At 41.3% G+C, this 16,073-nt stretch overlaps 1 protein-coding gene across 1 annotated transcript; it reads left to right on the plus strand.

The window, feature by feature from the left end:
- The first annotated feature begins 1,864 nt into the window (after positions 1-1,864).
- Positions 1,865-5,787, plus strand: LOC145418055 (transmembrane protease serine 11G-like). Its single transcript, XM_080286588.1, has 6 exons — positions 1,865-1,933; positions 2,519-2,651; positions 3,238-3,383; positions 4,067-4,195; positions 5,034-5,144; positions 5,755-5,787. Exons 1-6 carry the CDS (start codon positions 1,865-1,867, stop codon positions 5,785-5,787), a joined length of 621 nt encoding a protein of 206 aa, XP_080142714.1.
- The last annotated feature ends 10,286 nt before the right edge of the window (positions 5,788-16,073 follow it).

The following is a 16,073-nucleotide window of genomic DNA, read 5'->3' on the forward strand; positions in this document are numbered from 1 at the left end:
CTCTTTCTTTCATTCTCACCCGCCCACCTCTCTCTCTCTCCCCAGCAGAGCCCTAGAATCATCAACGGTAGCGATGCCTCCCCCAACGAGTATCCCTACCAAGTATCAGTCGTCGTCGCCTTTGTTAATGGTTCTGTATATTGTGGAGGGTCCATCATCAAGCCTAATTGGGTTTTGACTGCGGCTCACTGCATCTACACGGAATTAGGGTAAATATTATGCTTTTTATATGCTAATCTTACTCTAACTTGGCTTAAAATTGCCATCTCTCCTTTGTGACTGAGTTTTTTTTTTCCTTTACCTCCAATGAATTAAGGAAACTAGGATGCGTTGTGGTATACTATTATCACTCTAACTTGGCCTAAAAATACAGTCTCTCCATTTTCACTGCTGAGCTGCTATCTTATGCTACACTTTTTTCAGTTTAACTCAGCATAAAATTGTTCTCTCTCACTGGATGGCGAGTTTTGGCAATAGATTAAGACTAGAGTGTTCTGATACTTGTTAAATAACATTGGTCTATAATTACCATCTCTCCTTCTCCAATGCTGCGTTGTAACAATAGATTAACCCTAGAATATGATGCTATGCTATTTTCATTCTCACTTGGTCAAAAACGGCCATAACTCCAACATCATTACTGAGCTGTAACAATAGACTAACATTAACATTTGGAGCTTTTCGCGAATGTCATGCGTTTTAGTATATTCTTTGGACTCTAAATTGTGCCAAATATTCCATTTCTCCTAACTGAATGCTATACTTTAACAACAGGTCAGTACTAAAATATGGTGCCTTACTGAATTTACTCTAAGCTGAACTACATTTGCCGTCTGTCTATCTTCAACGCTGAGCTATAACAAGAGATTAACATTAAAATATGACGCAACACTCTTATTAATTTAACTTAGTTTAAAATTTCCATCTCTCCATCTTCAGAGCTAAGTGTTAACAATAATCAGTAGAATATGATGGTACATTCCATTCACTCTAAGTTGGTCTAAATTACAACCTCTTCACCATCACTACTGAGCTGTAACAATAGATTAAAACTAGAATATGACGCTATACTCATTTCACTTTACTTTGACTTGGTCAAGGTTAACATCTCTCCATCCCGCAGGTTGAATTTTATAAAATAGATTAACACTTGAATTCGGTGCTCGTCACGAAGAAGTGCTGTGGAAAAGATGAAGAGCCGTAGTGATGTCGTTTCCTGCCACTGAATTACAGGAAATAAGATGCAAAAGGACGAAAATCTGACTAATCAATGTAATAGGAGCGTTGATAGCCAATATTCATCAACAAAAAATGAAGAAATGGAGTTCCCCCGAGCTAAGCCCTGTATTGGACTATATAGCCCCGCTAGGGTTACAGAAGCGAGCTACCACTCCCAGCACGGCAGCCCGGGCGAGGCTCGAACTCGCAATCCCCCGATTACGAGTCCAGCGCGCTACCACTGTGCTACCGCGCCCTCCTATTCATCAACAAGGGACTGACACTTTTCAGTTTCAACGTTGCTAGAAGACAAACTATAATGGTTCCTGATTTTTTTTTTCCCTTCAGGCACACCCCAGAGAGCCCTTCACTTTTGATTTTGAAGTTTGTTGATATCTTATACTGTTTTTGAGTGATGCTCCATAGACAGAATAGTACAGATATGGAGGCGCAAACTAACCTTTGGTTCCTTCTTCCTTGCGTATATATATATATATATATATATATATTTGTATATAGAAAGAGAGAGAGAGAGAGAGAAAGAGAGAGAGAGAGAGAGAATAAACGCCTTACATCTTATTCCTTTTCTTTCGTTTTATTATACAGACAGCCAGTAAATATAACAGTTGGCTACGGTTCCATCTTAATGTCCGAACTGCGAACTGCCGAGGTTGAGAGATGGATTGTGCACGAGGACTACGTTAATCTCGTTATGGTGAGTGCACTGTTACACACTTTCAATCCCATCACGTGTTTTGCGTTTTTTCCTAACTCGAGACGATTTTAATCACTTTAAAAAATTATGCACTTACGATGAATGAGTCCTTCAATAATCTTTGCATTCCAATAACTCCATTTTTAAAGTTTTGTTCTTGCTACGCACAGACGACTTTATTCAGCTGTGGAGACGCACATAGAAGGGAAGGGGTTAAGTGAAGGCTTTAACTAATCCGCGTGTGGGCATAAATCTAGCACCTTTAGCTTTTTCTGCTATCACTAAGGTGACGATATTTCTGTTGGAACTTAGGTGGACTAGAGATAGATATATAGGTAGATAGATAGATAAGATACGCAGAGATAGGCAGACTGAAATGTAGATAAACCATGGGAAAATGGATGATTGGATATATGGATATATATATATATATATATATATATATATATATATATTAGAGAGAGAGAGAGAGAGAGAGACAGAGAGACAGAGACAGACAGACAAACAGACAGACAGAAAGACAAACAGAGACAGAGACAGAGACAGAGAATGCATATCTTCTAACACTCTCTCCACCACCATCAGGGCAACGACATCGCCCTATTGCAACTAAAGGAGAACTTGGTATTCGACTCCACAGTGCAACCCGTGTGTCTTGGCCTGGCACCTGACACGCCCTTCTGTGACCTGGCCGTGGTGACCGGATGGGGAGTCACAGGTGAGCGTCCAGCGTTTGCCGTATCAGGGGAATGATGATACGTGAAAGTGATGATAATTATTCATGGAAAGGATAGCGGATATTGGCTTGGTGTGTCCCCCCTCCCTCTCTCTCTCTCCCCCGCTCCCCCCCTCTCCACCTCGGTGGAGAATGCTGCTCAACCTGAGCAAGTGCAAGAAGGTGCAGTGTGGTCATGAAAATCCAATAACCAAGTTGCCTTTGTTAGGGAGTGTAATCAGCCATAATGATTTGGAGAAACATTTAGGTGTACTAATAAGCAGTGACCTCAAGCTCTTCAAACAGTGCTCTGAAGCAGAGAGAAGCTATGAAACAGAGAGAAGCACAGAGGCTTCTTGGTTATGTAAAACAGTCAGCTTAGGTACAGTACAAAAGAAAGGGGATGGTCAACTCAATGCACAAGGAGAGTACTATGTCCATCATAAGGAGACTGAGCAGTCCTTACAACATACAAGGCACTGATTGGTGTGCTTCTATTGCGTCATTATTTACAGACCACCCTGTATTGAGGCATGGAAAACACAAAGGTCATAGAAGTAACTAAGTAATTGTCTGTGTTCCTCCACAGATACGGAACCGGAGCCAAATACTCTGCAGGAGCTGACGGTCAACGTGGTATCGGAGAACACATGCTTGATAATACTCGCCGAATACGAGGTCAACAACCCACCTTCCCTCATCTGCGCTGTTGACTTCTTCAGGAGTGCTTGTCGGGTGAGATCACGAATGGACTTGCCCAGTGCTTCTTGTAGTTAACCCATTTGTGCCCAGCTTAAGACGGAAGCAGAGATTTTCAAAGCTAAGAAAAGGGGGAACCCCGGGGTAGGGACCTCTGAGCTTCTCAGTTATGAACCAACAGCCGGAGGACAGTACGCACAGTTCCCTTCCAGCACAACCTCACACAGGAGCTCTGGCCACAAAGGAGTTAAAAGAAGACATCAGAAATCAACTTGGCCAGTGCTCCTTGAGTCTTATAAGATGGGGTCACAAATGAACTCGAACAGTGTTCCTCGACGTTAAAAGGGGAGATCACAAATGGATTCGCTCAGTGCCCCCTGATTCAAGTACCGGTAATTAAAACATGAGGTTACCAATGGACCTGCCCAGTGCAGCTTGATTCTTGAGGTTGAAAGATGGGGTCACGAATGAACTCGACCAGTGCTCTTAGATTCTTATAATTAAAAGGATTTTTATCCAACGGATATTTGGGGAGCATTGGTCACATGCTGCCAATCAGGGAAAAGCGATAGAAACTCTTACCTTGTACTGTGTGTCTGGATTCTGTAGCGTAGTCTAGGACCCCCACTCTCCTAATGGAGCAATAACGGATAAGATGATTGATAAACAGACAGTTTTGTAAAACGTTCTGGTATAAATTACTTTTACTACTTCCAGAGGCGCTGAAGCGGAGCCTACAAGTGGTGGCACTGTACACCCAGAGTGCAGCAACTGTGGTATCAGCCAGGGACCAAACCTCCTCACATTTCCCTACACCTCGCCGGGAGAAAGACCTTGCTCCTACCCTGGTGAGGTACTGTGTATCGCACGGGGGCACCGAATCCTTACACTGTGTATGCATTGCACGTGTAGGATGGCCCCACAGAAGCAGTTGGTTACCTATGGTAGGTGGGTCTGCTCGCCAGACAGACCGAAGTTAAGCAACAACAGCAACAAGTACCACCTCCAGACGATTAAAGCTTAGGAGGGTTCCCAGACGGTGGTCAAGTTAATGACGGCTGTACTTAGTCTTCCTGTTCGAAAAACCCATTATAATAATAATAAAATGATCTGAAAGCAGCAAAAACAAGATAAAACCAAAAAGAGTGTGTCAGAGTGAGGCAAGGGAAGTGTGTATGATAAGGCAAGTAGGATATGTGTAACGGAAGAGAGGGCGCATCATCGAGGGAAAAAAAAAAAAAAGACTATTAAGAGAGAAGACAAAGAAATAAGTCCTCGGGCTCATAGGACAGAACTCTGCCCAGAATTTCTCCTCTTACTCCACTTCAGACGATTCCTGTGCTATCCCTCGATCGCCTCCCTCCTCTGAATTAATATCTGATAGAAAAAAAAAATCTTCAAATGATCTACTTTCTGTCGTCACTGGCCTCAATGGAAATAGAGATTTTTCTTAATTTGAACCCAATTGCCTGATGATACTGAGAATATTAAAGACATATGTGGGTTGAGGGAGGTAATCTGCCAAGAAAGTTAACTAATCTAAGCTAGGAAACTTAAAACCATGTAAACTAAACTGCTGACATTGTACAGGGGCCATACTCGCCTCTGTGTGGAGTACAACTTGCATGGTAAGGGGGACTCACAACATACAGGTCCATCTAACTATCAGTCTATCTAATCCAACAGGGTGACAGTGGGGGTCCTCTAGTGGTACAACTGTGTGATGGACGGTGGGTACAGGTGGGCATCGTCAGCTTCGGCAACATATTCTGTGGCAGTACATCCTTCTACACCAGGGTATCCACCTTCATTGATTGGATCACAGAAAGAGTGGGAAGTGAAATTTGCTAAATTGTGTCATACTAGATTTACAACTGTCACACTTGATTTCTGACACTGTACCACCTCTGACTGTGACTTTAACTGTCACTCTTGCGCTTCGTTTCCCACACTGGATTCGTAACCAGCACACTTTGTACACTATGCCTCACGTACACTTCTGACACACTAGATCTCGAACTCTATGCAATCTCGACACGTGTCATACTGGATTTCTATCCGTACATCGCATTAGCATCCTAACTCATGTTTGATGTTTTTTACTGGATTTATAACCCTCATTCTAGATTTGTAACATTGTCAAACCTGCGCTTCGTTCACACTAAATTTCAAACTTTGTTCCCCACATGCACTTCTGTCATACTCGACTTTCAGCTTAATATACTGGCATCCCCACTCTTCCGCTGGTTTCTCATACTACAGTACGAGTAGACTTCTATCACACTTGATTTATGACACTGTCACACCTAGACTTCTGTCACACTAAATATCTAACTGGTTATCACATCTGGATCCTAACTCCTTCGTTTCTCATACTAGATTTGTAACTATCATACTTGATTTTCAGCACTATGCCACATCTAGACTTCTGTCACACTAGCTAAATGGTTGTCATATGAGCATTCTAACTCTTGCACTTGAATTCTAAGTCTCTATCATCCTAGCTGTTCTAACTCTCCCACTTAAAATTTCTAACTGGATTATACTAACATTTCTAACACTCCATCAGCTTTCATTCACTGGAGCACGAAGAAAATGGGAATAGATACAACTAATACCGTGGTTCTGTTGGGTTAGATGTGTAATTCTCCATCACAGTTGATTTGTAACGCTACGCCTCATTTGTATTCGGCCACACTAGCGTTCTGTCACACTAGCATTCTGTCACACTAGCATTCTGTCACACTAGCATTCTGTCACACTAGCATTCTGTCACACTAGCGTTCTGTCACACTAGCATTCTGTCACACTAGCGTTCTCTTACACTAGCATTGTCACACTAGAATTCTAACTGTTATACTTACATGTTCTGTCGCACTAGCATTCTAACTCTCACACCAATATTTCAATTGTCACACTAGCATTCTTACTCTGCCACACTAGTATTCTATCAGTCACACTAGCATTTTAACTGACACACTTCCATTTTAACTGTTACAGCAGCCCTCTAACTTTCACACTAGCATTGCAAGTTACAAAAGCATTGTCACACTAATATTCCAACTCTTACACTAGCATTTAATCTCTCACACTAGCATTCCATCTGTTAAGCCAGCAATCTGACCGGCTAACATTTTTACCCTGACATACTAACATTCTGTCACACTTGCATTCCAACCATGTCACACTAGCATTTAACTGTCGCACTTGTATTCCAAGTTTGTCACACTAACATTGAAATTCTTCATAACTTGAGTATTCTAATTCTATAACACCTTACTTTTAGCTCGGCATCACACTAGCAAAATAATTCACACTCAAATTCTAACTTTGCATCATACTATACTCATTTCACTCTAACTTGGCCTAATATTGCCATCTCTCCATTTGAATGCTTCGTCATTGCAATGGATTAACACTAGAGTATGTTGCTAGTCACGAAGAAGTGTTATGGAAAGGATGTAGAGTCATAGCATTGTCTCTTCCTGCTAGCTACACGAAATAAGCTACAAACGGACGAAAATCTGGGCCAGTTTAGGTGAAAAGAGTATAGCATATTTTTTTCGCATAAAAGTCCATTATATTAGTATTCTGACCTTAATGCTAACTAAGGCTTTGTATTTAGCAAGAATAAAGTTACATTAAAGTTATACAGGAAAGGATCCAACGTGGGTTTTAATTTATTTTCAGAGAGAGAGAGAGAAATATTTGTTTTCTGTAAGTGATTTGTTTATATTTCTAAGACTATGCACCAATAAAGCGAATTTCCAGCCTAATATATATAAATACTAAAATATTTCCACTGTCTTCATTCCCTTAATACTGCGATTGTCAGAGAGAGAGAGAGAGAGAGAGAGAGAGAGAGAGAGAGAGAGAGAGAGAGAGAGAGGGAGGGAGGGAGTATATTTATATCAGTGACACATATTTCTAGGACTACGAACTAATTAAGGTAGATTCCAACCATATATATTACTCTTGATTTTTGTACAGGATCTGACTCTATCTGTAGGTAAGGAAAGTTAGGAAGATGATAGCAATGATGATGATGACGCAGATGATAATGATGACTGAGATGGCAATGACAATGATGGAGATGATGATGATAATGATGATGATGATAACTGCAGTTGCACATTAGGTTTTAACATCCTTTACATTTCCGGGGCCTCGATGTAACTACACGAACTTCCAACTCATTTACTGATCCATCCAAAAAGCCTGAATTTTAACACATTTCCTTATTACTGATTAGCATAGCCACATCTCTTTAGGATCTGACACAGTTTTAAGACATGTAAGAGAACTATATACTAAAAACACACACGCCGCCAGAGTCCAACTGGGTTCGATGGATTTTAAAATGAACACTATGATCACTATAAACGTTGGTGTGGATTTTGCAGTACTTCAAAGTTAGCTACTGGGATTGCATATTACATTTGAAATTCTATGGTTACTTCATTTGAAATTCTATGGTTATTACATTTGGAATTCTCTGGTTTGGTACGTCTATCATTTTAATACATCTGAAATTATCTTGTATGGTATCTGTATCTCTAATATATTTGAAATCTTCTTGTGTGGTATCTCTGTCTCCTTAGTACAGTATATTCATACTTGCATTAGTACATACAACAACATTTTAATGTGCAGTGTGGAAAATACATTGGTGAGGAAGAGTATTATAGAAACCTCCTAAACTATCTTGGGCTACATATCCAAACTCAATATGGTTGTTAGATGTGGCCGCCAGGTGCAATCTGACATGGTTTCTTAATGAACCATGTAGGTAAATTTTATATTGCTTCCTTTCACTACTACTACTATAACGAATAATAATAATAATAATAATAATAATAAGATCCAACCTTACCTTATATACCATCCATCGAGCATACACTTCTCCCTATATTCTCTGAAGATTATTGTAGTTGGTGAAACATAGCAAGTCTCACCTTGTTTCAGGTGTCTTCGATGATTCCACTTTTCAGAGATGTATTTAACACACATTGAGATGGTACGTGTGTGACTTAATACTTGTCCCAGCAGTAATAATAAAGAAAATTGAAAAAAAAAGAAAGAAAGAAAAGAAAAGAAAAGAAAAGAAAATAAGAACAAGTCACCCACTGTAGTTGATGCTCGACCAATAGCTCGTACACACATAATACTAGTAAAATTTTCCAAAGTCCATTCTCACTTTTTCGTATGCTCAGTTCTGTTTTTTCCTCATTCTTTCTGTTTGTGTTTCATTCGATTAATATTCTTTTCATGCTGATAAGTACAACCCACTTGTGGTAAAATTACTGACATCTTGTGAGGTTGGGCTTCTAAAAAAAAAAAACAGTTGTAATCCATATTTGGTTTAACTGTCGGTCCAATTTTTTTCTATCCAAATTGTAACTGACAATACAAATATTAACTGGTAAGCTAAATTTTAATTGTCAAACAAAATTTTAACTGAATCTAAATTATAACTGTCAAGCTAAATTTTAACTGCCAAGCTAAATTTTACCTGTCAGTCTAAATTCTAACTCAATCCAAATTTTAATTGTCAATCTAAATTGTACCTGTCAGTCTAAATTTTAACTGTCAATCTAAATTTTAACCGTCAGTCTAAATTTTAACCGTCAATCTAAATTTTAACCGTCAGTCTAAATTTTAACTCAATCTAAATTTTAACTGTCAATCTAAATTTTAACTGTCAATCTAAATTTTAACTCAATCTAAATTTTAACTCAGTCCAGATTTAACTGTCAATCCAAATTTTAACTGTCAATCCAAATTTAACTGTCAATCCAAATTTTAACTGTCAATCCAAATTTAACTGTCAATCCAAATTTTAACTGTCAATCCAGACTTGCCTGTAAATCCAACCACGCAAATTGGATGCAAGTAAACTGTTATGAGGGCGAATAATTGGAATGTGTTTTGACGAGCAGATGTAGTGATGAGCGCTGCCTAATGGTAAAGTTCGTTCAACCTTCCAGTGTTGCATTTCTTCTTTCTTTCCATTTTCTTTCTACTTTTTATTTTCCATTTCTTTCTTTTTGCTTTTCCCTTTTCTTATTTTCCTTGTTTTCTTAACTTTTCTGCATGGAGACTGAGTGCCCCATCTCGCCACTTCGTCAGACTAGAACTGAAGGACCCTGGACTCCTGGAGGCAAACACCCACATGTGCAAACCCCACTGAGCAACTGAATCGCCCGTTCATCCTTAGTCGGGAAGGGTTCTGTCTCAGCTGAATAAAAGCGTCCGCCGTTAGTGAGAAAGAAATGTGTGTGTGTGTGTGTGTGTGTGTGTGTGTGTGTACGAACCCTAACATGGGAAGAACACCGAGCTCTGCCTAATGAAACATGAAGTCTTAGTTTTCTGGCCTGTGCTTCGGAGCGTCACTGTTTCGAGGACCTGCTTCACCTTGAACTCATGCAATCCGATTCACTTTTTCTTTTATTCAATCTTTTGCTCTGTTCAATGACTATATTCTTTTTTCACTCTAACATGACTCAGGTTCTCGCTCTTTTATTCATTTTACTCTAACTTGGCTCAGTTTTCGTCCTTTTGCAGCTTATTTCATGTAGCTCGATGGAATAAAATAGAATGCTGCAGATTTACATCCTCTCCATAGCAGTTCTTAGTGACATGCATCATAGTCTTGTGCCAATGTATTCTTACAACTCGGCATTCATGATAGAGAGGTGGCAATTTTAGGCCAAGTTAGTGTAAAAAGAGTATAGCCATATATTCACTGAATTATTCACTGCAAAATGTCTCTTCTAAGCTCATTACACAGTCTAGTAGTGGTAAAAATAACTGAAAAATTATACATCACTCTCCAAATACAAACATGATAAGAACTTTCGTGCCGTTTCGATGCGCTGAATAAGACACGCGAAGCACGAAATGAAGCATATTAACCCGTTCTCTACAATGGCGTATTTCTATTTAATTCTTGCTATTTCCATGTCATTTCATTCAATTCAGGTAAAGTCTGTATAGGAAAAATTGTTCCTGAAGGTTGTGTTTACTCCTTTGCAGTTCAAAAAATCTCTCCCAAGCTGAAAGTTGTCTTGGGTAAGGAAAAATATAGAAGAAAACATTTAATCGGATTTAAGGGGTTAACGCTGTACACAAAATTATATGAGTCTGTATTATGATGGGGGTGCATTGGTTAGCACTTCCACTTACTAAATGAAGGAGCCAGAGCCCGATCAGACTATTCGACGTAGTTTGTTTTTCTCTTGCCCCTGTTCACTTAGTAGCATAATTGATGACCTGGTTATAATTTCGTCTCTTGATAGTCTTGTCCAAGTTCAATAGCTACTGGGACTCAGCTAAAGGACTGATTATCAACTCTAATGGGCCTCGTGTAGTCAATAGGCGTGGGTTCGTATTTTAATTCGCCTCCTAAGCTTCTCAGCACCTCTTCCGGAGCGATTTATTTTGAACAAACTGTAGCATTCTTTTGTATGCTGTTTTTATGGTTTTGATACTGACATTGTTCTCATCAGAAACATACAAGAGGATATTGAGGTGCTATGAGCAGAATAAACTGCTAAGGAACAGGTCGCATAAATGGAATAAAATGGGATTGGAAATTAGTTTTAAAAAGTGTTTTATGGTTCAGTTACTGATCATTTGTTGTTATTTTTTAAAATATGTAAAGTCAGCAATAACTACCAGTTTAAGTCAATTGTTGATACAACAATAGGAATCTGAGTGTAGAAGTGCAAGTCTTCAGTGACCACGGCATGACATTCAGGTCAGGACGTCAGAGGAAAATGGCAAAGGAAATTAAATTTATATGATGTAAAGCAATAAAAGGGATCAGTGTCACGGTGTTTTTAAAATATCACGGTAATTTTGAAATAAATGCTTAAATATTATTTGATAATAATATTCAATAATATTAAAGAGCAGGGACAATGATTGTCTTGCTAAATCGAGCAACGATTCTCTAAGAACGAGAATTTATAAACTTTCTCAACAGTACACAGCAGAGACTAATTACTCAGAAATGCTGAATTAGTACTGTTAGCCTCTGGAGAAAGTTACTTCACCCCTGACAATAAATAACTAATACTAATAATAATATCAGGTCCTTGCTGATGCTTAACTCCTGGCACAACGGATTTTAAGTTAATACAACAAGACTGGTCTAAGTACCAGTTATGAATAGTAAAACGTCTATGCAAGCTAGGAGCTATGTGGGAAATAAGCTTAATTATGGAGAAATGAAACAAGAGTTTACTTTACATTAAGCTCAATAAAAAGAACTGTTAAATTTATTGATTACAAAAAATAAATTTAACGTTACATTTCAAATCAAATCAATGAGACCGCACTCACTCACTCACACAAAAGCTAAATACTTACGCCTATGAAAAACACCTTAACTAAACTCTTAAGACTACGAAAATACAAAAAGGAAATACTGATCGATGAATGCTGAGTATCACCCAGGGGTGGGAGCTTGGATTAACTGTACTCAGTGGAGCTTGGGTGCTAGCTGACCTCTCACACTTCTGGAGCACAGGACCTCTCTCCGTCACAACAAACACTCGACTGAGTAAGTCGTGGGAACAAAAGGGGGAGCAGTAGGCCGCATTTTCTAACGGTCGAGGCAAGCAGGGGCGAACAATAAAGAAACAATAGTATTGCTCAGTACAGCACTTAGTGACGTGCATTAAATCGGTCACTTTTGAAAACAGTGACGAATGTTTTGAAAAGTATACCCCAAAATGGAGGGAGAAACGGTTAGCTGAGCGATACACAGTGAGTTTTCCACTAATAGTTCGTGGCTTCTCACAAAAGGTAAATGTCGCGAATTTGATTCGTGACATTACGCCCCTACAAAATTAAATTTTTTCCTTATGGGAAAAAAATTTGTGGATATATATATATATATGTACACATCCTAACTCAGTCACACAAGATTCACACTGTGGTGTGTGTGCTATCCTGCTACAGGAGAAAGTCGCAGTCGCCAGTGAGCGAAAAAACCTCGTATTTACGTTAAGAGAAGCAAGCTTGAGGGAAAAACTCCGTGACGACGGTGAAAATCCTGTACTCAGGTCAACTGAGCGAAAATTCGCTACATTTACACTGACAACTAATTGTTGTGTAGCGTGGTGTATGTAATACACGGTGTAGGTGTGACAGTTGTAGTGTGACTGTACCTATGTGTAAAATGACACAGTAAATAATATGGCGACGACGAAGGCAGAGGAGAAGAGGCGGCAGTGCGGCAGACGATCAGCTGGCCCGCACAGCAAAACTGCTACACCCATTGCTGAACCTGCAAAACCAATTGAGGTGGAGCATCAAAAGTGTCAATGAGACAAAATTTTATTATGTTACAATTATATACTCTCTCTGCCTAGCAGTCAGTGCTACGACGTACAATCGAGGTCGCCATTAATTATAGCACACGATCATGGTTGGCAAGTTGAGAATCCTTGTGCAAACTCGGGTCTTCCATAGCCTCGAACTGCACACGGGTCCTCAACCTTTATTCCTAAATTTCCGACAGAGGATGCCTATCCTGGTGAAATATTATTCGCCCATCACCAACTAAAATAGAAAATGGGAGGAAGTGCCTTAACCTACAGTACTTATATTAGTATCGGAGAGCTGAGAATCCTTGTGCAAACTTGGGTCTTCCATAGCCTCAAGTCGCCTTTGCGGAGTTCTCACTTCCCCCTTAACCTACAGTACTTATATTAGTATTGGAGTTCTGAGAATCCTTGTGCAAACTTGGGTCTTCCATAGCCTCAAGGCACCTTTGCGGAGTTCTCACTTCCCCCTTAACCTACAGTGCTTATATTAGTATCGGGGAGCTGAGAATCCTTGTGCAAACTTGGGTCTTCCATAGCCTCGAGTCGCCTCTGCGGAGTTCTCTCTCGAACTCCCCCTTAACCTATAGTACTTATATTAGTATCGGGGAGCTGAGAATCCATGTGCAAACTCGGGTCTTCCATAGCCTCAAGTCGCCTCTGCAGAGTTCTCACTTCCCCCTTAACCTACAGTACACGTGTATGTACAGGCCCTGGACATACCGTGTCCTGTGGGGCCAACAAGTGAGACGTCAGGTCTACACTTTTGACTGGGAACCAGGCTGGTCCTTGGATTACTCAAATAAAAGCTGAAAACCCTGGTGAAATATTATTCGCCCAGTCTTCTCCCTTAACTTACGGTACATAATATGTATGTACAGGCCCTGGACATAATGTGTCCTGTGGGGCCAATGGGCGAGACGTCAGGTCTGCACCCACTTCACCACCACCCTGTCTCTCAACTGACGCAGAGATTACAGGTGTGGTTATGAACGGCACAGGAAGGACATGTCCCTGATTAGTGGTGTTACTTTGACACACACTGCAGGAACGGACAAAACTATCTATGTCTCGTCCCATCCCTGGCCAGAAAAAGTCAGCTCGGATACGGCCCTGGGTCTTCCTTTTCCCCATGTGACCTCCTGAGGCTGAACAATGACCCCATTGTAACACTGCTAGGCGGTACTTGGCGGGAACGACAAACTGCAGTCGAACCTCGCCCTCGGGTGTTCGTGACTCACGGTAGAGCCGTCCTTGTTTGCGAAGGAACTTGGCTCGACCTCCCCGTGAATACTTAATCACTCGACCCTTTTGTTTGTTTCGCACAGCAGCAAGTGTCGGGTCAGAATGTTGTTCTTGCACAACAAGCTGACTACACATCAGATCTTGCGGCGATTCAATGATCACTGGGGTGACACAGTCTGGAGCCTCAGTCATGGCTCGTGTTACTGCAGCAGCCAAAGTCTGAGTAGCGTCATCATTGGAGCAACTATCCTTGACTCCTTGAATATTGCCTACTATAAGGTCAAATAAGGGTTCTGGCATGACTATTGCGAGTGTCATACCAGTATAAAATGGAGATGCCACCTGGATACATGCCTCAGGGAACAATCTCACTGATCCATCAATAAGGTTTGCATGGATCTGTCGACCTGTATACTGCTCAGGCCGAACTAAACTCTGCTTAACAGAGCAACCTGAGGAACCATTATCTCTCAGGACCTTCACAGGAATGTCTCCCACAAACCCTGGCTGAACAAGGAAGGTACCGTCACCTGTGGGAGGGCCTGTGGAGGAAGCAGCTAGCCACTCATGAGGCTGCTGAATTGATGCGGCAAACATTGTGCCTTGAGGGTTATATTGGGGAGATGGAACATTGGCCATCTGTGGAGGGGGGTTCACTGTCACTGTGGGACTAGTGAACTGTGGGGAAGTACCCACACTGGTAGGGACGTGACCACCAGGCTGCTGCTGAGGAATGAAGGCTGCATTCGCTTCCTGCCTCTTTTGAGCTGGTGGTGAAAAAGTTTGTCCCGACGGTCGATTGCGTGGCTGATACTGCTGTTGATTAGGGTACTTGTTGTACCTCTTCCACTCAGGTTTCTGCGTGTTTTGCCCCTGGTCCTTCCACTGCGGTTTTGGACCTTGGCCATTATTCTGAGAATGGCCTTGTTGCTGGGGTTCAGTCTGAGACGATTTCCCAGACTTGGCAGTATCTTTTCTGCTCCAGGTGTTTTGCTTACGAGTTTGATACCCGTATGCAGTAAAGAATGCGTCAGCCTTTTCTGCCATTTGGCTGGCATCTTTCACCTGGCAGATCTTAAGCTGTGCTATGAGCTCAGCAGGCCACGACCTCTCTAGCTGTGTACGCAGCATAAGGTCAATTATCCCCTCACGCGTGGAAGGAGTTTCATCTTTCTCCATCCACTCATTTAAGTAAGCTGTGAGACGATCAAGGAACTGAACAGCTGTCTCCTTGTCTTGGAGACAAGCTCGCATGAACTGAACTTTGGCGTCGTCTACTGTGAGACCATACGCCTTAATGAGTGCAGCTTTCATCATCTCGTATGTGAGATTGTCTCCACGAATTCTGTGGAGAATATCGAGGGCAGGGCCCTCAAATAAACTAAGAAATTGGATCCGCTTAGCTGCCTCATCCAGTTGATACATGTCTGCCATGTCCTCAAAACGAGCTATGTACAGCTCGATTCGCTCGCTTTCCTTGTATGAAGGAAGCTTGATGCGTGGGGTCGCCAGGACATGTGCAGGGAGAACGCTCGTGGAGCTTGGACCAACTGCACCGGATGTGTCTGAAGCCAAGGAATCTCGCTTGAGCTTCAGCACTTCAAGTTCATGTTTTTCTCGTGCCTCGCGTTCGGCACGTTCATATTCACGTTGTTCCCGATCGCGTTCATGTCGTTCACGCTCGTGTTCCAAGTCGAGTTCGCGCTGTTTTTGCTCGTGTTCACGCTCCTTCTCACGCTGCTCTTGTTCATATGCACGCTCTCTTCCACGTTCCTCACGCTGTTCTCGCTCGTATTCGCGCTGAATCTTACGCTCTTCACGGGCATCATTCTTGCGCTGCTGCTCCTGATTATGCCGTGAGAGTATATACTCTTTAATTTCGGTTGGGTCTGTAAGACCCATATCTTTGGCTTCCTGTAAAAATATGGTGGTAGCCATGGCGCTAATTTATTAAGCAAACCGAAACTGAGTACTGACTGCTTCGCAAACGAATACTAATAAACACAAGTAAAGAGTACAGACACAAGTTAGTGGTGACCAGTCTTATCTAGTTAACTGGCAAAGAATAAATCAAAAATGTAAATGACTGGGAAGACTCAATAATAAACAAAATGGGTACGGCGACTTCCCAGGAGCGAATAAAATCGTC

The sequence above is a fragment of the Coenobita brevimanus genome, chromosome 112 (assembly GCF_032717465.1).
Source record: "Coenobita brevimanus isolate Jiangsu-jjx chromosome 112, ASM3271746v2, whole genome shotgun sequence".
In the NCBI taxonomy this organism is placed as follows: Eukaryota; Metazoa; Arthropoda; class Malacostraca; order Decapoda; family Coenobitidae; genus Coenobita; species Coenobita brevimanus.

Excerpts from the sequence above, each read along its gene's own strand:
- LOC145418055 (XM_080286588.1), top strand. The coding sequence starts at position 1,865 with ATGTCCGAACTGCGAACTGCCGAGGTTGAGAGATGGATTGTGCACGAG. Across the intron at positions 3,384-4,066 it reads TCTTCAGGAGTGCTTGTCGG|GCGCTGAAGCGGAGCCTACA; the intron begins GTGAGATCACGA and ends CTACTTCCAGAG. Across the intron at positions 4,196-5,033 it reads AAGACCTTGCTCCTACCCTG|GGTGACAGTGGGGGTCCTCT; the intron begins GTGAGGTACTGT and ends CTAATCCAACAG.